The sequence below is a fragment of the Harmonia axyridis genome, chromosome 2 (genome assembly GCF_914767665.1).
Source record: "Harmonia axyridis chromosome 2, icHarAxyr1.1, whole genome shotgun sequence".
In the NCBI taxonomy this organism is placed as follows: Eukaryota; Metazoa; Arthropoda; class Insecta; order Coleoptera; family Coccinellidae; genus Harmonia; species Harmonia axyridis.
Genome location: NC_059502.1, coordinates 30,901,785 through 30,927,005, shown reverse-complemented (window position 1 = coordinate 30,927,005; position 25,221 = coordinate 30,901,785). Strand labels below are relative to the sequence as shown.

General features: G+C 34.2%; 1 protein-coding gene across 12 annotated transcripts in view; it reads left to right on the top strand.

Annotated features, from left to right (window-relative positions):
* Positions 1–21,815, top strand: part of LOC123674263 (potassium channel subfamily T member 2) — a 777,909-nt gene extending 756,094 nt beyond the window's left edge. For 10 of the 12 annotated variants that reach the window (XM_045609230.1, XM_045609237.1, XM_045609228.1 and 7 more), the window contains 5 exons: positions 7,208–7,303; positions 9,013–9,218; positions 10,607–10,773; positions 11,131–11,397; positions 19,627–21,815. In XM_045609230.1, the coding sequence (XP_045465186.1) occupies positions 7,208–7,303; positions 9,013–9,218; positions 10,607–10,773; positions 11,131–11,397; positions 19,627–19,916 (1,026 nt within the window). In that variant the 3' untranslated portion in view covers positions 19,917–21,815. The remainder of the gene's footprint in view (positions 1–7,207; positions 7,304–9,012; positions 9,219–10,606; positions 10,774–11,130; positions 11,398–19,626) is intronic. The other 2 variants (XM_045609232.1, XM_045609236.1) reach the window with 2 other exon arrangements.
* The last annotated feature ends 3,406 nt before the right edge of the window (positions 21,816–25,221 follow it).

The window sequence follows — 25,221 nt, the reverse complement described above, 5'->3', positions numbered from 1 at the left end:
AAAAATGTTCCAGCACATTTTCAAAATAATTGCTTGAAATTTCGAATCCATCGAATATAATTGTTCATGATAGCTTGATTCCTTTTATTGAATGTTTCTCTTTTGTCCAGTGTAATGCTTCCTGATGTTGAACCTTTCATATCCAATATTCGAATTGATCATACTATTTCTTCTTGAATTTCACTTCTATTAGGTTATTGAAATGAAGGGGGGTTTAGAAAAGATTGAATTGATATGTTCCTATTTCCCATTAAAAGTAACCGATTGTTTTTTCGGAATGAATCTCTGGCCAAATACAATTCGATGATTTAATCTTAATAACAATTATTGATTTTTGTGTTCTTTACTTTTATTATGCCAGCCGGCTTTGGAAATTTCCAGAAGCTCGGAACTTGTACATTTTTTCATAAAACAATTCATTTTATGAAAGTTCATGTTTTATCAAATCCCAACCTAAGAAAGTGAATATTTAATTTTTTTCCGAAAACCAAAATAAAATGGTGCATTGATATTTGCAAAATATCTTCTGTGGCTGTTTAAGTCAATTCTTGGATCATTCCGAAAAGAAGCACTTGCCTGCCATGCTGGAGAAAGTGGTAAGGTAAGGCGGCACTTTTTTCCAAAAATTAATATTCAAATAGTACTCGGTAATTTTCTCAAATAAATTTACCATGTGCGAATGAATAGAATCATCGAAGAAGCATGAGATTATGAAAATCCAAATCAACAAAAAAGAAATAAGATTTAAGGTACATTAGTCTAACAAATTTTGCCGCGATCAAAGCAAGGGTGTAATCGACAATAAGTTTGGAAAACAGTTTTACCCATATTTCAGAAATCATCTTCTTTATCTTCGGCTGAAGTGATAGCTTACCTTCTCATCTATCTAAAAAACGGTCTATAATATTTATGCGATCATAGCCACAAATCCTTCAAATTACGTTGTATATGTAAGTAGGGACAGCTTAATAATATCATATTTCTCTAATTCAAAAATTTCAGGTCGAAATGATCGAATAATCTATTTTTGATTTCTACAATGTTAATGATTGATAATCTCGGAATATCCCTTTTCCCAGATAAATCTCAAAGATAATTTTGAGCATTATTTGCATTGTCTGTAACTATCAGTAGAGACATGCTTTATTGTTTCAGTCTAAAGACCATTATCATAATAATAGAAAGATAGATAGATAGGGGACCTCAAACCCCTTTGAGCGAGAAAAAAGTGAATGCCACATTTTCGTGCTCGATTTTCGAGAGAATTAATTTGGTGAAAACCACAACCTCATAAACTCAACTGTTTTCATGTAATATAAGGGGATATTGGAAAAAGACTTGAAATGAAAAGTTCACATTACTCCATTATTATTGGTGGCATAAACATGACCCAAAAACATCTCACAGGCATTTTTTAGATAGAATCTACTGGTGTTATCATTTATTTTTTATTGCCATCATTTTTGGAGTTTTAATTATTATTATTATTATTATTATTATTATTCGAACTGGGGTCGTTTTGCTTCGGTAAGCCTTCCGGGAACTGCGACCATGCAGATCTTTTGTTCACTACCCTACTCATTCATAGAAATCCAGGGAGGTCGTCAACGACGTTAATAAAATTGACAACCTCCCTAGGGGCCTTGGCCATTACCTCTCTGGTATCCAGGACCGGCTTGCCCATGTGAATGGTTCTTAGGCCAGCCAGCTCTGGACACTTGAATATCAAGTGTTCAGCCGTTTCTACTTCCGATCCACAGAGTCTGCAAATCTCGTCTACTGACTTACTCATACGGTATAAATGATGTTTGTACCGACAGTGCCCCGTCAGCAGTCCCACCATCACCCGAAGCTCCGCTCGTGACAGCTTCAGGAGTTTTCTGGTGTAAGTAGGTGAAATCTTCACGAATTTCTTTGCCTGAGCAAGTCTAGGAGTGTTAGTCCAGTGGATTGTCCTACTGTTCAACTCCCATAGCTGGACCGCAGCTTTGTATTGGTCTTTTCCTATCCCACAGAAAGGCTCAGGTCCAGCAGGTCTTAACCTTGATGCACTTTTTGCAAGCTCGTCCGCTCTCTCATTTCCTTCAACCCCACAGTGCCCTGGTACCCATAGTAGAGTTTGGAGTTATAATACAAACTTGTGTTTCGTCAGATGTAAACCTAACATTTTGTATAACGAATAGAATCGCTTTTTTTTCCTTTTCGAAAGTATATAGCATGATATATAAATTTCCTACCAAGCTATAAAAATTACCAAAAGTTTCAGTTTCACAGGGCAAATCAAACTTCTTATTTATAAACTTCTTCAAAAAACCTGAGAAATTCAGATAATTAAAATATTCGATGGCCACCAAGGTCTCCGGATTCACTACAGTTGGATGTTTTCATGATTTCAACATTTTCAAATTGATGACCGCTGTTCTCCAAATGTGACCAAAAGAGAAAATCAGACGAAGTTCAATCCAGAGACCTCGGTGACCATCCAATATTTTATTTATTTGAATTTCTAAGGTTTTTGGATAAGAAGTAGGTAGATTACCCATGTGAAACTGTTACTTCCGATAATTCGTATATTTTGGTAAAAGTATATTTATCATGCTATATATGTATTTATGGAAAGGGAAAAAAACGATTTAATTGGTAATTGAAATTGTTATGGTTCACATTTGAAGAAACACGAGTTCGTATTATAACTTCAAACTATAGCGACAATGAAAAATAAACGCCAGTGGTTTTTTGTTACATGTCAATAGCACCAATAATGAAAAAGAAGTTATGAGAACTTTTTATTTCCCGCCTTTTTCCAATTTTCCCTTATAACTTGAAAACACTTGAATTTATGATGTTGCGATTTTCACCAGATAATTCTTTCGAAAATGGAGCGTGAAAATATAGCACTACTCTTTTTCTAACTCAAAGGTATTCTGGGATCCCCCAGTCGACAACGAATTTGGGACACCTGATGCACTATCGCACTCCACAAAAATTCACAAACGCATATATGAAAAGACCTACGTCATGAGGTAGAGTGACTGTGTGAATTGCAAATGGCAACCGGAAACTTTTAATGGAATGCCCACCCTTCATTTCCATATTCAGTTCTGAATATCAATGTACAAAGTTATGATCCTGCCAAAAATAAAATTTTAGGCCATGATGCATAGTTGATGCGTTCTGTTTTCTGAATTGAATAATTCATTTTCAATTCATGTATTTATTGCCACGCACTGTAATATCTTATTATCATCTCTCTTCTTCACGAAAATTGTTCCTCACGTATATAGAGTGTTTCATTGGGAAACGGAAAACTTCACAGGTGCATAGGTGGCACCAAGGCGGTTCTGGAATTACCCCATTTATTGGGTCTTATTTTCTTCGTAGCCGAGATACAGGGTGTTTATGAATTTCGCCCGTTTCTTTTTGAGGCCATATTAAACGAACCACCCGGTATATTTTCTTCATATTTGACAAATATGTTCCTAATTGAGAGCCCAAACGTATCATGCAATAACCGCCTTGAAAATCCAGATCCGGGTTAACAAAAAATCATGAATCGTTTGAATCCTCGACACCCTGTACAACGGAATTTTGAAAATCTGTTTTAATATTCGGAAACATCACTAAAAACTCAACTGCACAAATTTTCAACGTAAAAGTGAATTTTTTGAGAACTTGTTTACCCGAAAGTGGTTTGAAGTGACTTTTAACAATGAATTATCAAAAATATTGAATCCATAATTGAATGAAAAACCAATTTAAGAATGAATTACAAAGTAATGTTGAAATAATTATGGATTCAATATTATTGAATATTTCCCTCCTGTCAAAAATTCTATGTATCTGGAGAACAATTATCGAAAATTACAGCGATAATTGCATTGTAGGAAGCGAAACTGCACTGCGATAATTGTTCTGTTCATAGATGCATAGTTTCTATGCATCTTACACAGTTCGAATCTATGGCAATTCCATTCTACATCAGTTTGACAAGTGATGTAACAGTTTATTCGGGAAATATTCCCCCGAATTACACTCGTGCATCAAAATGACCGGATAATTTCGCATTCCAGCGTGTTTTCCTTGAAAAACTGCATTCGGTCATTTTCATTTTTGGAGAAAGAGCCCTCCACCTTCGGTGTCGGGCTCTTTCTCCAAAAATGAAAATGAACTCATGCAGTTTTTATGACAACACGCTGTCATGCAAAATTATCGGTAATTTTGATGCACTTGTGCAATTACTTACGATAATTCATTGTTAAGTCACTTCAAACCACTTTCAGGTATCCAAGTTCTCAAAAACTTCACTTTCACGTTGAAAATTTATGCAGTGAAACTGTCTGCGCGAAAATTCGAAGTACACGTCCCAGTTGAGTTTTTAGTGGTGTTTCCGAATTTTAAAACAGATTCTCAAAATTCCGATGTACAGGGTGTTGTTTCGAGGATTCAAACGATTCATAATTTTTTGATTACCCGGACCTGGATTTTCAAGGCGGTTATTGCTTAATACGTTTGGGCTCTCAATTAGGAACATATTTTCCAAATAAGAAGAAAACGTACAGGGTGGTTCGTTTGATATGGCCTCTCAAAGAAACGGGCAAAATTCATAAAACACCCTGTATCTCGGCTACGAAGACAGTAAAACCCAATAAGTGGGGTATTTCCAGAACCGCCTTGGTGCCATCTATGCACCTGTGAAGTATTTCCGTTTTCCAATGAAACACCCTGTATAATCAACCCTGTTCAGTACAAGTAGGTGAAAATTCGTCAAATGAAACTTCAAGTTTAAGGAATACATTTCCATATAAAACTAGGAAACGTCACATTTTTCTTGGTTGTAGAAAGAAGTACAAACCAAAAAAAGTATCTTCAATTTGACTGTTGTATCTTCCGTAATAATTGCAACTAAATTCAAACTTTGAATTCAACACTTCATTCTCTCCGAAGCACACGCACTCAGCGAGAGATCTGTTACATACAGGATGCATGAAACTTCATGTAATGTATCCGCACGAGTGTGTATTATATAGATCCCCTTATTATTTTCTGCTTTTACCACCCCAGCACACCCAACACATGAAAGTCCTAGGTATTTTGTGAAAATTCTTGAACAATGGAGATATTACATTCATAAAGATAATTGCTCGTCTAGTTTGTGAATTTCTCTAGAATAAAATAAAAATTGGAATGTTCCAAGTAGAATTGATTTATATAAAATATTCAAGAAAAATGTTTGTACGTTCGAGGGCATTCACGAATATTAAATGTCATTATACGTCAATTCCTCGAACGTTGAATCCTCTTAGTTATTCCTGGGGAGTTGGATCAAAAAATGCAAACCACGCGAAAATTTAACTAGAATCACATGATGTACAGAATAGGCAAAATTGGATACATTTGAATGGGATGGTAATTTCTATTTCTATACTAGCTAGACAAAAACTGAAAATGTCGAATTGTCGAAAATAAAGCTTACTTGATATTTTTCTGAAGTCATATTCGATGTCCCAACAGGTGGCCGACTAGGTCGCCTGACCTAACGTCTATGAACTTTTACGTTTAGGGAAGATTAAAAGATAAAATATAATAGTAGACGTTAGGTCAAGTGACCTAGACGGCCACCTGTTGGGACATCGAACATGACTTAAAAAAAATCTTAAGCATGCTACATTTTTGGAATGATAATTGTCAGCTCTATCGAAAGATGTAGAAATATACGGGATATCCCATTCGAAATATAAATTTCATGGGGATATCTCATGAAATATGAGTTTGTGATGAAAAATTTAAAATAAAAAACAGCATCATTTCGAAAATATTCATTTTCGAAAAACAGCCTGATGCGGTTTTCGCCAATGAGTTTGTGGCGGCTCATAAAGCTCCACATAACAACAATAAACACCGCACACTGTGGCCTAGAGGTTAAGAGTGTAGACTCACTCACCGAGATGCGACAAGGTGCCGGGTTGGAGTCCCGGCGGCTCCCGATAACAATAAATTCCCCAAGCGTCTGTGACACGGCACACACAAATATACCAAAGTCACGAAATCCTACAAGTTTCTCATGAAAATTAGGCTCAGACACTGACATCAGTTTTCGTCTATCTAGTATAGAAATAGGACTTCCCAATCAACAGTCAATTTGGAAGGATCTACAACTGATCATAGTTATTAAAATGTCTGTCTGTGACTTTTTGACAAAAGTTGTGGAATGACACGACATTGAGAGAAGCCTCGATCTAAATTATATAGGCTACCTATTGAGCTCCATTTTATCATGCTGTATCACATTTATTGTTAAAATACCCAGAAAATCAAAAGTTGGCTGGTTATATTGAGAATATCATACTATTGGTAATAGAAAACTTCCATGTGCAATAAGTAGAGTGTTTCATAATTCCACAAAATTAAAATTGTTTCAATTTTAGCACAATTTCATGAATTAGAGAATTATCATCATTCAGAAGCACCATCACGATTGTTTCTGTATCTGTAAATATAGCGCTTCGACACAAATTTGTTTATGCATCATATTAATATATTCGATATCTTCCTAAATTTCATAATTTCATAATATTAAACATACAGTGTTGGTAAGACGATATCTTGGCATGCCGAATAATTATATTGGAAAGTGATGCATAAAGAATTGCAAAAGTCAAACGGAGAGCAACACCTCTAATAACAAAATCATACTCGTATTATAATACTTCTTAGTATTTCATAAAAAATTAATATATTCTCTAGGACTATTATTGAATGATATTTGAAAGCTGACAACGAGGTGCAGTGGTTGAGTGATTCATTTTTAATTATACTAGTCAACAATTTCCATCGTTTTGACAAATCCGATTGCACTTACTCAGGCTTTCAGTAAAATTTTTCGAATCGTTATTTTATCGTATCTGAATACAACAGTGTTCAACATGATCGAAAAATATGACAATACATCACTTCTGTACCCTGAAAAATAATAATAATGAATTCCGATGATTAAACTGACTCAAAAGTCATCTTTATTAATTTATTGGGATTGCATCCTTATTCCTCATATTTATATTCATCATGTCAAGAGTGCTATTGCCAAGACTGTATGTTTCCTACTCTGAATGAATCTTTGGAGTGATTTCAAAAACTCAAAACACACTTTTTTCCTGCTAACGTTCCAAGTAGTGCACGAACTTAGACTTTCTTCATTACTTTCTGTTAGATTGAAGAAGACATTGGATCTGATCGAGTGGGAGTAACCTATCGACCAAAAGATGGCAGTGATTGTCTGAGGTGTACTGATAAGGGATCCTCAATAGTAAGTACTTATTGGTTGATTGAATTCGAGTAGTTTAATTTCTGCTGATCTCGTTGAGTAGTGCCTTTTCATTATGAATTGCTCCCAGGACTACAGATAGCTATGTTAAGCGTTAGTAAGTATAATTTTAGAGATGAAAACCTCTTTGAAACAATAGTTTTATTTTGAAGATAATCCATATATAAAATAAAAAAAAAACATAAACACCCAAAGGGCTTAGACCGTTTTGATAAAAAGTTTGGTTATACTTGGATTTCAAAGATAATATTATATGGGGTAAGACAATAGTGCCCGATAGGTCGATAATTCTCGTGACTCTTTGGGAAAGGAGAATGATTCCAATTATTATTAAATTGTTTTTGATTCTACAAGCTGGTCTAGGAGGGTTTACACGATATTATGCTGTTTTTTCAAATGAAAATGCCTGCTTTTTATATCGTACTCATAATCTCCATTTTTAAATACCCCACTTGTCATCATCTATATGAGGTACTTTTTGAGGTATCCAACTTAATTCGGAAAATGTTATGGTTATAATGATTTCAATTGTAGATCATATATTGAAAACCGATGAAGATAGTTTTACGATTTTTTCCATTGAATTTCCGAAAAGTTCTCAAATCTTCTGCAAATTTTCGTTTCACCCTACAAGTTGTCCTGAAAACATTGTAATTTCTGAAATACGACTTTTAAAATGTGTCAATAACACATTTCATTTATATTCTACAATATTTTCAGTCTAAAGCAAATAATAGAGATTTTCCCATCCTCTTCACTATATCTCATTATGGTGCCAAAAAAAAAGTTTGATTGTTAATAATTTTAATGAACTATTGGCTATTTATATTTTTCGGAGACGTCTTTTGATATCTCTCAAATTATGAGTTTTTATTCATCGTCTAGGTAATTTTTTTTTAAATCAATTGTATTCTGCCTTTTCATTAATCAAACTAATTTTTTTTCATTTCAAGTCTTACCTTATCGCCTTTTCCCTTTCTAGGAAACGAACTGAATTATGTTTCATATCAATTTTTTCTATGGTTTCCATCTTCGATAACGAGCCACATCTTCAAGATTTATTAGGTACCTGGGAAATTTTCTAGATCATAATGTGATGTAAAACCGTAGTACCTTAAGAGACTCTGCAATACTGTTAAGTTAGCATATAGATTTTGTATTCTTTGTGAATGAATTGTAGCCAATCTTCATTGAATGGTTCGAGTAGGTTGAAATTTCGTGACTACGTAATATCGATCTTACATGTGGACACTCTGAGCAGAATTCTGAGGATATCATGATATATAACTCAAAGCTGAACTCTATAGTCAGATAATGAACATTCAAAGTTACACCTCAGATTCTCGCTGAAATAGCTTTTATCTTTGCTTTTCCAAGTCAGTAAATAAATATCAGATACGGCGCATTAAATGAGCCATTCGCATGACTTACTGAGGGTAGTTTTCCTGTATTGTGTTCGAAGTTCGAATTTTCTTCTCTAGTTCTTTTTTAATGTCTGGAAGAATGTTATCACTCTCTCTCGATCTCTCTGCTTATTTGCTGATTAAGGTCCTTTCGGAGAGATATTGTGGGATAACAAATTATATCAGTTAGACACTATATTCTTTAAAAAAAAAACAAAAAATGAGAATACTGTTAAAGCATGAGAAAAATTAGTATTTATAATTGATCAATTCTCAAATTTCTTATAGTGCTCAGTAAATATGACCGACGAGGCCAAAGACAATCATGAACAACAGATTGAGAGAGCAGAAATAGCGAATCTGGTGCGATCCCGCATGGAGAGCCTCAATTTACCTGCTGTTGATTATACCGATGTCAGCGAAAAGAGGAGTAGTCTATCTTATGTTATCATAAATCCAAGCTGTGATCTTAAACTCGAAGAAGGTGATATAATGTGAGTAATCCCATAAAACATAATCTAAAGTGATACCCGTCATACATTTTCGAAAACTGTATGAATTCAAGACAAAATGTTAATTTTTCGGAAAATTGAAGCTAGAATCGCAGAATTGGAAAAACTAAATTTTACCAGATGCTTTACTTGGAATCATATCTCATCTTATGTTAAAACTACATTATTTTGAATAAATTCACTGAAAATACAGGTATCCAAGATAGTAAGGGCTATAAGATAGCACGAAAATGTTTCCTTGAGATTAAATCTACAATTACGAAGTAGTAGTTGAAATTCGAATTATACGACGAATTTGCCAAAATATTCTCGAAATTTTATTCCTGGAGTTTCAGTAATGGACTGAGTTCTGTTAAGATAATCGAATAGAAAGTAATTCATGAACGGAATGTCGTAAAGATAATTTCATAACTATGAGAGGAGTCCTCTGATGGTAAACGAAAACATATAAGAAATTATTTTAAAAAATCCCCCAACAATTTCAAAGGTTTACTATTGAAAATAATGAATATCATAAAAAAATTGAAGGCTTTCACGGCCGGACATTTCAGCTAGTTAGAAAATTACTGGATTCATAATTTTCCACTCAACGCATCGCCCACTTCAGAGGTTTCTAGGTCATAGATTGCAGCTCGACACTGATAAAAAGTTAAGATCTACGTCTATTGAAGGAAAATAAGTTCTGCAGATTTTATTATCTGGATGAGGTTCATTATTATATTATTCTCAATTGATAAACTCCATCATTTAAATATCTGAAAGATTTGCTTCTATATGCGGTCATCATCTTACTATTAACCATGAGCTGCCTATAGTATTAAGAGCGTTTCTCAGAAACAGTGAATATTATGGCACTTCAAATTTGATACCATAATTCTTGTTCGAAAATCTTCTCTATTTCACTTCGAGTCCAAAATCAAGCATCTAAAATTTGGTGATATGTAAGTTAACAAATTTGACGCTTCCTCCGATTCGGTACCTACTCTTTTCTGCAGTTAACAGCTGACTTCTTTAGAAAATAGAAACAAATAGTGAAATGAAGTTTTTCATTTCTTCATTTAGGCTCAGTGAATATTTTAGAACATCTACTCAGCCGTACTTCATGCCTTTGATCAATTTGTACCTACTTGGTATTTCATATTAACCATATGTTCAATATAAGGAATTGTATTACAAAAACTTAAAAAGGGTCAAAAAAATAATACTTGGAGATACTACTAAGAATTCTCCAAACACAAAAAAATTTTTGAATGTAGGTACGGCATCTGCTTTGCAATACTAGATTTAGACTCGCATCAATCTTATACCTGATAATTATGGAGGCGTATAGAGATATTCTCAAAATGCCATCTCATTTGGATTGTTCACAGATACTTAGTTAGGCCAAGTCCATTCTCTGCTCAAAAAACTTTCGAGAGGCACAACAGTAGAAGGAAATCCAACATTAGTTTTTGTTCACAAACACTACTTCAACAGCTCCAATCCAATTCACAACTAGGGATGGCTAGTAGAAGAAGTTCAGGCTTAGGATTATCAGGTTTGAATCTCATTTTCTGACGGACTGTACAAGGGGAGAAGAATTTGTTGTCTAGTGAGTCGTTTTCAATGATGATGCTTTACAGCCATCCGTTTTGTTCTAGCTCTAATAGTTCTTAAGATAGCCTTACTAGTCAAGAATATTACCAACCTTGTACACTCACACAACTGAAATGCTGGAATTCGTTCCCACGCACTAATAATTTTCTCTGTTTCATCTTCACTCAATCAATTCTTGTTTTTATTTTAATACAGCTTATCGAATATTATTTCATTATTATCTCGTCAAAAGATTCTAAATGTCTCATCATGTCTCTTCAACTCTTAACGCAGAATATTTCAATTTCTCTATTGGCAGGCTACCAATCTCCAAGACCTCCTCCTCTGGCAACTACTAAGTCCAACTCTTTATCCTTACCAGATAGCCCAACGGTAGCAGGATATCAAAGGGGACGATCGAACTCGCTGAGAGTTATAGATGACATATTGATGAGGCGATCTAATTCTCTCCGTCAGGGACTCATGAATGTTGGCAGAAGGAAAAGCAGCTTGGAGGACATCGGGCTGTCTCATTTTTCGACGAACTATAGCAATCCCATTAAGATTGCACTCAACGGAAGTATAGGTATGTAGCTGTGATATGAACTCTGGGAGATGGAATAGAATAAAAATTGGTTTTAGTTTTCTGAGTCGAAATAAATATTTAAACCGGTATACCCACTATAATGAATGAATGAAAATACAAGTTCTTAAAAGTTAATTATGGAAACCATGGTTCTGAAGTGAATCATAATTTTTCGAGAACCTTATGTTCGGTCTTTTCTAAACTAAAATCTGAATCAATAAATTTATACATAGGTAAAACATAACTAATTCTCAAGTGAAATGTGTTCATAAACTTCAATCGTTCGGTGATTGAAAAAACTCATTTCAGGAAACAATATAAAAACGTTCTATAAGCCCACAAGGTGGGTTCGGTCTCAAGAAGTGCAAAAATGGAATCGATCCACTTTTCCATATTGGTATAAGTTCTTCTAATCTTACTTGAACTACTCCATGAAAACGCTTGTCCTGATGTTCAGTTGAGAATAATATTTATTGCATTGTATTGAACTCTGATGTCGATTCTTTCAGATAATTCATGATGTGAATAGCTTTAATCTTCACATTATTGATGTCACTATGTTTTTCTACTATGTTATAATTTGTTTATTTTATATTTTCTTCCTGTGAAATAATAGCAAGTAATATTATCAACCATGGTGGAATAATCATTGCATAAAATTATAAGCACACTAAAGTGTTTCAGATGAACTTGCTCTGCCTGGAGATTATGCAAACTAGTAATAAATTTGATAGAAATGATAAGAAAATGTTGTGGAAATGATATTGGTCAATCTCACCTAGTCCTTTTGTATTCCACCAAAAATCTTCTCTTCAGTAGTATGAGAGCTTGGAATGCGATATCATTTTCTTCATAACTCGACGTATCATTACTTTGAAAGTAACTGGAGTACGCGATTTTATCGCAAAATGTTCATTTTTAACATGTGCCACAGATTTTTTTCGAACGTCATCATTGAAATCACTTAAACCATCTCTCATTTTCCCGATAACTGTCGAATACTTTGTCGGTGTTTGATTAAATTTTCTTTAACGGCTCTTAAGAAATCTTCAAACCAGTTCTATTGATGAGATGTGGAAGATGAGCACAACTCCCACCAATAAGGGCGTCCAAATCGCCACGCAGCAACACGTGCCCTATTGAGCAATAAAAGTTATCAAATCGACACCTACTATTTCGATAGACAATCACTTAGCATGGTGGAATTCATTCAAAATGACTGGTTAAACAATGCCCTGTGCCCTAATAAATTTCTGAGAACTTGGAGAACTCTTGTATATTAAAAATATTTTCAAATATTTCAAGTGATTTCGATATACATTATTCGTAATTATTCGTAAAAATGCTCATTTTATTAATCCCCTTATGGCCGCACTGATTTATAGGATTCAGCGTAGCTGCTGCCAATGAAAAAAACCAAATCGGCACCCAACCGAAACGTAGACTTTTTTAGCCAATAAAAACAACCAAATTGACACATTTTGGTTTCATAGACGATCCGCTAAATATCGGAGTTCATACGAAGTTACTGATGCTGGAGACTTGGACAACCCTTGTTTAATTGAAATATTTTGGCTTCTTCCAAGTGACTTTGTATAAATTGTATTTATTGATTGGCTTTTCGCAGAGCTAATGTAAATTTTACTTTAGAATTATAAAAACGGTTATATACGAATTGGGGGGGTTTGGTGCAATTTTTTCTCTGAGTGAATATTGAGAATAATTTGTAATATGAATTACTGGAAGAAATGAAACAGAAATTACTTCAGAATTCTTAAAAAACAAAGAAATGTAAAAAATTATTCATTATGCATAAATTTCATTTTTTCAATTTGAGTTGCAATTATCTACTGAATGCTTTATTCGAAACAAAAAAATTGATGCCACTTTGGATTAAACTAGAAAACAACGTATTTTTCAGAGATTTCCATTCCGAAACAATCTAAAATCCATGCAATTTTCTCTCGAATACATCATGGCTCAGACATAATCCCACTTATTTATTTACTTTCAATCAAATACTTTATTCCAGAGTTAATCCTTTTTCATTAATCGCAGAATGAGGCCATTCAAAATTTAGCGTTTCCCCTTGAGATAATTGATTCACGTAGACACCGATGTCTAAAATTCAAGAACCCAACGGATTAATTCATTCCACCACGAATTAACGAAAACAACTTTCCTGCAAAACATTAATCTTGTAGAGAAATACTCACGAGTTTGTTTTCACTTGAAATTCTTGGCAAGTGCGATCAACACGTTTAAATATTCATTATACTTGATTATCTACTGAATATTCACGAATCCGAATCTCGGATTCATTAATATACTGAATAATACGGACTCTTCGCTCTTCCTTTCGCTCCTATTTCCACCTAGAAATAAGTTGATGTTGCTGATTAGGAGAAGGTCGTGTTGCTTATTCATCAGCACTGACGACACTGCCCAAACATTAGTTTCCCAAAATTTATTGCTTTTGTGAGCAGAAAGATTTCAGCGCGTCAGACCATTTGAATCATTTGATTACACAGGCCAACACACATTTTGGTGCCTGTGATTTTTTAACTGTTCCTGAGTAATTTTTGGATGCAGAATGTAAAAAAGTTCTCAGATTTTGTCTATCAGATCAAGTTTTTGAGATTTTCAAAAAAATTGTGTATATAATTTACGTTATAATTGTTATAATATATAATATTACTATTGACAGTTAAAAAAAACAAAGACAGATGGATTTAAGTATTTATTGCAAAAACTTAATTTACATAATTACTTTAGTCACTAATCACATAAAAAAAAATTTTTATACGATTTTCTAGAATGGAGTTTACTAGGGCAGTCTCGCTGAAGGCTCCAGCAGTAGTCCGCCATCATGTGGCTATCCCATCGTCCTTGATAACGATCTTCCATAGTTTTAATATCCTGGTGGAATTTTTCCCCCTGTTCTTCACTACAATCACCTAAGTTTTCTGGAAAACGATCTAGGTGGCTGGGGAGGTAGTGAACTATTATACTCATGTTACAGCCGAGAATATTAAAATTTGAAAGCATAGTTTCCACTAATTCTACGTAATTCTCTGCTTTATGATGGCCAAGAAAATTTTGTACTACTTGAACAAATGAACTCCAAGCGTTAGATTCAGTCTCGTTCATTGATGTGGTGAATTGTGGATCTTTAACAAGTTGCCTTATTTGAGGACCATCAAATATACCAGCTTTTAGTTTTTCCGTGCTAATGCCAGGAAATTTACGTGACAAATACCCAAAACAATTTCCATCTCGATTTAAGGCCTTCACAAATTGCTTCATTAGGCCTAGCTTGATATGCAAGGGCGGAAGTAAGATTTTTTCTCTTGAAACCAAAGGTTCGTTGATCACGTTTTGTATTCCTTGAATCATGACATCTCTTGAAGGCCAATTTTTGTTAACCCAGTGCTCATTTTTAGCTCTGCTGTCCCAAAGGCACAAAAAACAAGGATATTTTGTATAACCACTCTGCTGTCCAAGGAGGAAGTTAACCATTTTTAAATCAACACAAAATGACCACTGATGTTCTTCGTATTTAATTTTTCTCAAAACTAATGCTATTGTTTCATATTCATTGTATTGAGTAGTTCCTAGTACAGGAACATTGGGTCAGGGACAATTCCAGGTATCCATTTGGCTAATTAGATTCTGGGAAATTTCTATTTTGACGATTAAGTACATATTTATGTCTTTATTTGTTGTCCTTTATCAGAAAAAAATATATCATTTAACCTGTAACGTGTATCTCAAAAACTAGAGCTGATAGAAAAAATCTGGTGGCATTTTTGGAATCAGCACATTAAAAACATCTAAAATCAGATGTTAGATTTCTGGCACCAAATTTTTTTTTTCATTTTATTGGCCTGTGTTATCATTTTGAGCAAACAGCCGTGTCATTTCTGAATGTAGAATCGAAATATCCTCAAATTCAAAATTTGATTCTTTGTATTCTTTAATCCAACTTATTACTGCTTGGACAATTCGCGTCAAAATTATGGACCAAATTCATTTTCCCAAAAAAAAAATATTTGTCGAGGATTTTTGATGCACCCTGTGCCATTCCCATTAACCCTCTAAATTTTTTGAATAGGGAAAGTGGGTCATGTGGTATTTTTGGCAAGGTCTCTTCTTTACAGACGTGCAGAAATTTTCAAGAAAAAAATTTACTAATAACATACTAATTCCATACCTATTTAAGATAATTACTGAAGCACAGTGTTTCACACATTCTAATTTTTCACATGATGGGGTTTAAAGTTGTGCATGAATAAAACTGTAATGGTCGACTTTCATTCGGTGACAAATTTCATCAGTACCATCGTCTCAAAGTAAATGAGCCATGACAAAGTGCACATACTTAAATCCTCTCGAACTAACTAATTCTTCAAAACATTTCTGCACGCCTGTAAAGAAGATACGAAGACCTTGCCAAAAAAGTACCACATGACCCACTTCACTATTCAAAAAATTTAGTGGTTTGATGGGGATGGCACAGGGTGCAACAAAAATCCTTCAAAAATGCATAAAAGTGTTGTTAAAGTGAAACAAATATTGTCGTGTTTCAGAATTTTGTTGCCAAAATATTTTTCTTCTGAGAAAATGAATTCGTTCCATAATTTTGAGGCGCACTGTATTTTGCAGTAACTTGCATAATTTCCATTTGAGTTAATTCATTGAATTCAAGAAAACATTTCAATACCCAAAATTATTAAGCGACTGAAATTGTAAGATTTTAAATTCAATGCCTGTTTACTTTGATTTTCAATCACAAGGAGCTCCAGATTGAAGCACATTTAGGTTTGAAATATTTCAGCTCTTCGTTGTTATTTTGTTAACCATGATATAACGGCACAGAAGTTGATATGTCATTCGAAATTACACTAAATACGGTATTTTTTGATGGGAAGAAACATATCCCTAATCAATAAGTAGATATTATCGATTTCATGGAAAAATTTGAAATCATTCCGTTGGCCTGCTTTCTGTCGAGAGTTAACCCTTTTGGATTTTTCATACTGGTGGTAATCCAAACCAGAATTTATGCCTATTTCATCAGGACGAAGATAGAGTTGCTCTCTGGGAAAGATTGTTCACGAGAGATCTCACCGAGAGAATCCGTATACAGTTAAAAATTTTCTGATGATGAATAACTTTTTCCTTATATCAATATAAAATTTAAAACGTGAGGAGACCTAAAATTTGCGTTTTCAGTCGCTCAATGAGAAAACAGAAACAAACAAAAAAACGTGTATAGTTATTCAATATCAATTAAACATACTCTAAGACGCTAATGAAACTAATATTATTATTCCGATTTTATCAAAAAAAAATCTTCTGATCACAAGAAATAGGCATGCAGAGTTTGATTTGAATGCAGTCAAAGGGTTTTGGGGAAAATAATAAAAAAACTGATTCTTTCTTATAATTTTGGTATCCTCTATCTTGAAGACGAAGCTAAGTTAGAACACATACGTAAGGAAAAATTCTTATTTTCACCCGTATCTTCTATAAAGAAAGTTATTCTTGCGAGAAAAAATTAAATTTTCTTATTTCAATCATCCATTATTCAGAAAACATAATGATTATCAGATCATTGAAATAAATTCTTGAGTTCATCTTGCAGAAATATTTCGTTATCGAAACTTTCAACAACATCCGATACAAGGTATTCATCTAATAGATGATGTTTCCGTACGGTAACATAAAGAGAAAATAAGTCTGAATTCTTTTTGAATAGGTAGCGACTGGTTCACAAAATCCCTGTTGATTTCAAACCCCATTCATTAAATGGGTTGGTATATTCTTTGAGCAAAGAAATCTTGTGTTTGAAAACAGGAACTCGTATTCATTGGTACGGGTATTGACATTTACATTGAATGGTGAATCAGATACAATACATTGGATTTCGAAATATAATTACGATTTCAGCCCTCTTGAAGACATGAAATTTCAAGTATAGCGATTCAATTATGGATCCATAAAAACACTTTGGAATTTTAGTTTGTTACAGTTTGACAGTTACAAAGTTACAATAAATACGAATTAATAATAATTCAAAAAGAGACCCAATTTATTTTTAGAATTCGTTACAATAACAGTGAATTTTCTAAATCCTAAATAAATACTTTTTACATCGATGTATGAGAAATAAGACTTCGTTGTTCACTTCAGGATGGTCAGGATAAAAAGGTAGCATCATTAGCCACCAATTTTAATTTCATTGCATTCCGCTGAATAATCATTTTGCCGTATTGGTTTTACGCATCTAGTTTTTTTTTATTGAAGAAATATTTCTTGGGAGAGACCGTTTAATTTTAAGAGACAGAGTTGAAAAAATGTCAAGTGCTAGGTAGGTCCAGAACCACATGCCTAAAATATTACAGACCATTCTAACTTACTATTGAAATAATATTGGTGCTTCGCATATTCGTTATTTTCGAGAAGAGCAAACTCTAAGTTGTCTAACTCGAGGTCAAATATTTCAACGATTCTAAAATAATAATATCATAACATGTAGATATGATATTTATCTAGGGGTCACCCTGTCTAGATGAATAACTAGTATTATTGTTGATGGATTTGGAAAATTCCAGGCTTTCATGGTCTAGTCGATTTGTCACCTGACGTTTCGCTGAATACTGCGGTAACAAGCAATTTCAGAGGTATCTAGATCATATATTGCAACTTGATGTGTTGCCTTAGAAGATACTTACCGCAGTCGTAAGTGAATAGTATACTTTTCACTTACGACAGCGGTAAGTATCTTCTAAGGCAACACATCAAGTAGCAATATATGATCTAGGTATAGGGTAAAATACGGACTAGATCACAACTGAAAAGTACAGAATGTTCCAATTTTTACGAACAAAGGCCATGAAAGCCTTCAGCATTGTAGTATTATAAAAAAGCTTGGAAAGGTCCTAAAGTCTTTTATGTGTGAATTGAGCCATTTGAAATAGTTAACATGACTCAGAATTTTCCATAATGGAAATCTCCTTCCTGGGAACTGGGTTGGACATATGAGGATACTGAATCAACTAGATTCAAATCTCCTCGCAAAACCATCAGCTATTATGCCAACCACCTACGATTTTGAAACGCCCTTTGAAACGGTTATAAATGACCGTCATAGTGCAATAAGTCTCATAAATCGTCTGGACAAAAAGTCATCCATATGGTTTACAGAAGGATCAAAAACAGAGAAGGGCACCGGCATTGGGATATATGGACCTAGACTGAGGATCTCTAAAGCCCTGGGAAGTGAGCCCTCAATTCTACAGACCGAGATAATGGCTGTTTATGTATGCGCCCAGGAGTGTCCCAAAATGAACTTCAAAGGGGCGCATATCTACATCACCACGGACAGCCAAACCACGCTGAGATCCCTGGAATCGTGCTGTCAGGGGTCTCTGCTGACTTGGGAGTGCCGTAACACCATAAAGCAACTGGCCAGAGGAAATAAGGTGACTCTACTATGGGTACCAGGGCACTGTGGGGTTGAAGGAAATGAGAGAGCGGATGAGCTTGCAAAAAGTGCATCAATGTTAAGACCTGCTGGACCTGAGCCTTTCTGTGGGATAGGAAAAGACCAATACAAAGCTGCGGTCCAGCTATGGAAGTTGAACAGTAGGACAATCCACTGGACTACTACTCCTAGACTTGCTCAGGCAAAGAAATTCGTGAAGATTTCACCTACTTACACCAGAAAGCTCCTGAAGCTGTCGCGAGCAGAGCTTCGGGTGATGGTGGGACTGCTGACGGGGCACTGTCGGTACAAACATCATTTGTACCGTATGGGTAAGTCAGCAGACGAGATTTGCAGGCTCTGTGGATCGGAAGTAGAAACGGCTGAACACTTGATATACAAGTGTCCAGAGCTGGCTGGCCTAAGAACCATTCACATGGGCAAGCCGGTCCTGGATACCAGAGAGGTAATGGCCAAGGCCCCTAGGGAGGTTGTCAATTTTATTAACGTCGTTGACGACCTCCCTGGGTTTCTATGAATGAGTAGGGTAGTGAACAAAAGATCTGCATGGTCGCAGTTCCCGGAAGGCTTACCGAAGCAAAACGACCCCAGTTCAAATAATAATAATAATAATAATAACATGACTCAGAACACTAACCAGCCAACGGTTCATCATCCTTCAATACGAAGGTTATTCTTCACATATACCTACTGTAAGTATTAAATTACGATTATTTCAGGTTTGGAAGTCACACCTCCGGAAGAAAATAGTCCGCCAGTAATTTGCAGTAACACAGCGTTGATATCCAACCCTTCTCCGCATCCTTCAGTCATATCAGGGAGCTCCATGAACCTTGGCCATACAGGCATACCAACCTCGAGCTGTTCCCTTCCGCAGCAGCTCAACGTGGGCATCAATGTTCCCAATTCGCCATACAGCGAGGCAATGCCTCCACAGGTCGCATTGCCTACTTCTTCGCTTCCGGTAGTTCCGACGGATCCTCAGCATCTGCAGGGGACGATCGTATGATATAACCTCATGTGGGGGAGGAGATCTGGTAGTATTAGAAACAAGTGGCTCTAGATCTCCTCGCTTCCACATTAGGCGCTCTGCTAGTTGGTAGCTCCTTAGCGCAGAGCTAGTTTCGCAAGGTTACTGATAGTTCATTTTTGATTCATAAGTGACGCCAAAACCTCAATTTACTCATTATATTTCTCAGATTTCACGTATTGAAGAACGACAACAATCTTCATCTGGAAAATCGAACACTTTTGAATTAATCTAAAATCTGTAGAGTACTATACTGCGATTATATTAATGAAAAAGCAGGACTTTCAATTATCCTAGAAATAAGAAAAATATAGATATTTCAGCGAACTAGGCTTTGTACACTTGACTACCTACTTCTCAGAAGACACTTTAAAAATATTCCAACGCAGTTCAACATCTCAAATTTGATATTTTCGTATACGAACAAAATGTTCGTTAATACTGTTAAACCCTGCTCTATTTATTAATTAGTGAATTAATCTTTTGATATGCCATACAACAGCTCATTCAAATTTCATTGGCAATAGCCTCTTCCTTATCAATGTTGTAATTTTCATTAAGAGTATTTCCTATTCTTTCTGTTAAGTCACTGACCACTGTCCACATAATTTTATATTTCTGACAAAAAAAAGATTTCTGCTATCAAAATTCAATATTTCTTCATTGTTATTATGGAATTAATTATCTCGAATGCTCGTTGCTAAAATTATTTGTCAAATTTGGAAGAATTTTTTTCGTAATTTTATCGAAATAAACGGACATTCCTATATTACTTAATCAATTCAACAAACACTTCAACATCTCATTCGAATATAATTTATTATCGATATTCACGTTGTGATTTCATATTATTTCAGCTGAAATATAAATTACGTTATAAATTATTGTTATTTCAAATTATATTTTTTCAGAATTTAATGACATTCCATTTGTATTGCTGTTTCAAAAATTAAGAGAACAAAGAGTTCAGACAATTATTTTTTCATTCACTATAATCGAGTGGTAGGTACCTATCCGCTCACACAGTATTTCAGTGAGAGAGTCGAAGAGATGCTCAATGGCTCACTTGTTTATGTTCAGCAATTGTAAAAAACTGATAGTAGTAGCTTGCCGCTAAATAGAACTGGGAAATATAGGTAGTAGGTTATCATTTATTGACTCAATTTTTTCTTGTGAAAACGATATTCAATGAAATAATATTAGGAAGATAGTGTTAAATAGTAATATTACTTGTGCTGTGTTATCGGTAACCTTGCTTCTAATTTCATTGAGAGGGAGAGGATGATTAACGTGAATGAAATTGAACGTGAATTTATGAGGAAGAACGATATTATTAAATCTACAGAGTATCATCTATGTTGTTATATATAGTATACCTTATCGATATAGAATTCATCTAATACTAATGTATCATAAAAACATCGGACCTTCTCATCTATAAATCTTCATTCATGCCATTAATCTTGTATATAAGAGTTTCGAACTATTGAGCTGAAAGGCTATGATACCAATGGTGCTATTATTTATTCACGTCAATCTTCATCTCGAAATGTTTGGCCTTAAAGACTTCACAACAACGTAGACTGAACTTTCATGTTTTTTGTATTCTGCCGATCTAGCCAAAAACCCTTCATTGTGAAACTGAATTATTTATTCAACTGTTTCAAATGTCAACACAATTGAATTTGAGAACGCGGCTGTTATTCGGACCTCCTTCCAAATTTAACTGAAAATTATTATAAATTTGCGGTGAAAACTTGCTTAATTAGATAATACAAATAAATTGTGCAGAAACTGCATTTTTATTATAATTAGTGAATAAAAGTAATGAATATTCGTTGAAACTTTTATGGATTTCGAAAGTTAGCGACAAAAATTAATTTTTTCGGCAACCGTCCGGGAAGTGCTCTCTTCCCGGACGCTTTTTCTCTGAGAAAGTAGCATTTCCCGGCCTAGTCCTGAAAGTACGTACTTCCCGGACTAAGCCGGAAAAGAATCATAGAATCCATAGCAACCGAGATAACGGCTGACAGTTCATATGAAATTAGTTGTCAAAAATTTGCATGTGTTTTGATCGCAATCGCAATAAAATATGGAAAGCAGCAGCGATAGTGTTATTTTACATGGTTGCCGAAAAAATATTGTACGCAACACGCCCGAAAATGGTTTTTTTGGACTCACAGACTTCCAGGACTCGCTTACGCTCGTCCTGAAATTTTGTCTATTCGTCCAAAAAAACCCTATTTTCCGGACTTGTTACGTAAATTACTATTCCATTGGGGATAATATGGAATATAAAAATATTTATGAAAAATTAAGTTAAATGAACATTTTTTCTCCATTTCCATCAATAGTTCATTAATGTTGCGTTCTCAGATTCTGATGATTGAGTGATTATTCGAAATGAATTTAGGTGCAGGAATGTCGGTTCTTCCAGAAGAATTTAAGTAATATTCTGGAGGATCATGATTATACAAATAAAATGGGGATCAAAATATTTTTTTCGAGTAAAGGGATAGTTGAGATCAAAAATGGCTTCGGATCTATTTCAATTAATATGGTTATGTCAATTTGACGATAGAACTGATACCTATCCATAAGTAGTAAGTATCAGATCATCGACAAAATAATAACAATACGGGTACCTACATAAAAAATTCAGCATAGGAATGCATAATTTGTATGCTTATCAGTGTATGTAGTTAGGCCGTCCAAAGAGCTTATTCCTCGGCTATATTTAAATTTCTTAATATGAGTGAGATAATTGGGAAAACACTCTAATTATAATAAGATAATAATTATATATCAACAATTAAGTCCTTAATGTGAAATACTCAATGCAAAAAATCAGAATTAATACAATTAATTGAAAGGATTTGGTGCTAAAAAAGAAATATGTATTTCATATACTGCTACATTCGTTTCATGTTGGTGAACTGTATTCAATGAATTTAGAAATAATCATATCAATTCATTCAACATTCATATATTGAAAATTACAAAATCAATTCTGTCTGTGAGAATTTCATAATTTCATAATTTTCAAAACATTCTAGTTGCAATAGGTACTTGAGTACACTGAATTAACCCGTTAGTCAATGCTTTGGTTGAGAACCCTACTAAATGTTGAGTTCTTTATGTTATTGATATTCAATTCGTCCAGATACAAATGGTTTCGACGTATCATTTCATAATTATTTCACTGGCAGGTTTCAACTCTTTTTAACCCATTACTACCGCCTATCGTCTTCTGTATTAGAAATAATCTCTCGATTGAAATTAAAGTCCCCCAATCATCCACTTTCACTGAATTTCTGCCATACTCATTGGTCAGTGAAATTAATAAATTGACGAATCCAATTGAAGCAAACAAATCGAAGCTCCGAATACGACTATTATACCTCAACCATAGCCACCTGTTATCTGCACAATATGTCACACTCCAAGTTTCTATTTATGTCATCTGGTAAATCTGAGGACCTGCAAGAGAATTGGCACGATGCAAAGTCAAGGTTGCAGACAAGTTGGATAACCAAAATATTTTGTGTAGGTCTTGTGATCTAATTTGATTAGAATATCATTTTCCTCATATAATGACCAATAGATAATGAATGATAGAATTAGTGAAAATTCTCAAAATATTTCGAATTAAATGAAAAACTTTCCTTCTTCATCAATCGATTTCAGTATTAAAACATTTATAAAAAATTCATTTGATATGTAAGCCTAGTTTTCATTGATATAATTAGTAGTAGAGTTCGATAGTGGAGTGCTTTATATCCCTTACTAGAATAATGTGAACAGGTTATGTTAGTGACAGTAGAGTACTAAAAATACTGCAGAGGGAAGTTCCGAGTAAAGTAGATGATAGCATGTGTGGAATAGTACACTCGACTATCCCACCCCCACTTCCACAATCATACTCTACTCTACTCGTTTGTTTGTTGACTATACCAATGTGAACAAAGAACGAACACTACTTAGTTTCGTTTTAGCTGAAGTTAGTGTGTTTCTAACTACTTGTGTGCTTCAGCCACTTCTTGGTCTTGCAATGTCTTATAAGATAACCAGATGCTCCCAACGTACCACTTCCCTTACCTCACTTACTTTTTTGCCTACAAGTTTCTTCTTTTATAACTTCCTCACTATCTGCGGGTTGCACTAAATATTTTTCAACAACGCCTCGATATTTTTGCCCAACCTGCTTGTTCATCTCTTTCGAATTACTAACTAAAGTGAATACTCTACTACCAAAATAAGCGCAGTCGAGTATTTCTGAAAAATTATCTAGTGAACTTTACTATTGATAAACCAATGTAAACCTGGCCTCGCGATACTTATACAGAAGTGGATCTAAATAATTATTTCATCTGTATGTAATTTCCAAATTCAATATTGAATTATTTAATATTATGAATATTATAATTATGCAAGAATTAATTTGTTGGGTACAATTTTACTTTCTATATATTTTTTAATAGAGAAACATATGAGTAGGTATTTCATGTCAAAAAAAGTCTATATTGTTCATGAGAAAACACATATATCCATGCCGAGGAATCAATAGGCGCGATTCCCTTGCCTCAAGTAGTTTTATTCATATCATCAACCTTTAGGTGAATATTTTTAGATAAGACTGTGGAGTGGTCCAAATAAGAAATAATGTAGGTACACCTATTCTACATATCTATAAATATGTGCATATATTTTTCTAGTGAAAAATTGGGAATTGTCCATAAGACCAATTTAAGCTTTGGTACTACTGCTTTATTCAAGAGATTGTCTAGCATCTGAAATGCATTGAGGAAGTCTCTATAACTAAAATTTTTTATGATACTGTATATAAATATATCCATTATTATAAGATAATTAAAGCTTGTACATTCCGAGCTCACTATCGAATTAACGTTGTCATATGTGAAGATGTGAAATCGCATTATTTGCTGTATATTTATGGTTATTCTAGCAAAGTAAGCACTTCTACTCATGAAATATTTCTATTAATTCAAAGATTATATAGATGAAATGAAATAAGAGATGTATTTAGTGTCATAATAAATATGATCGAATGTGGATTCATATTTATACAATAAAGTTATGTTCATTGTATTAAGCCTGTAGCACAATATATATATTCGTTCCATTATGTTTTTTCATTAATCAACTTCTATTCATACGATCTCAAAGAATGTCAACAAATAAAGATTCGATGAATTCAGCAGTCATCCTACTCTAGGAAGGAATGATTTATTACGCCATAAGCTAAAACTGGAATCCTGATTTG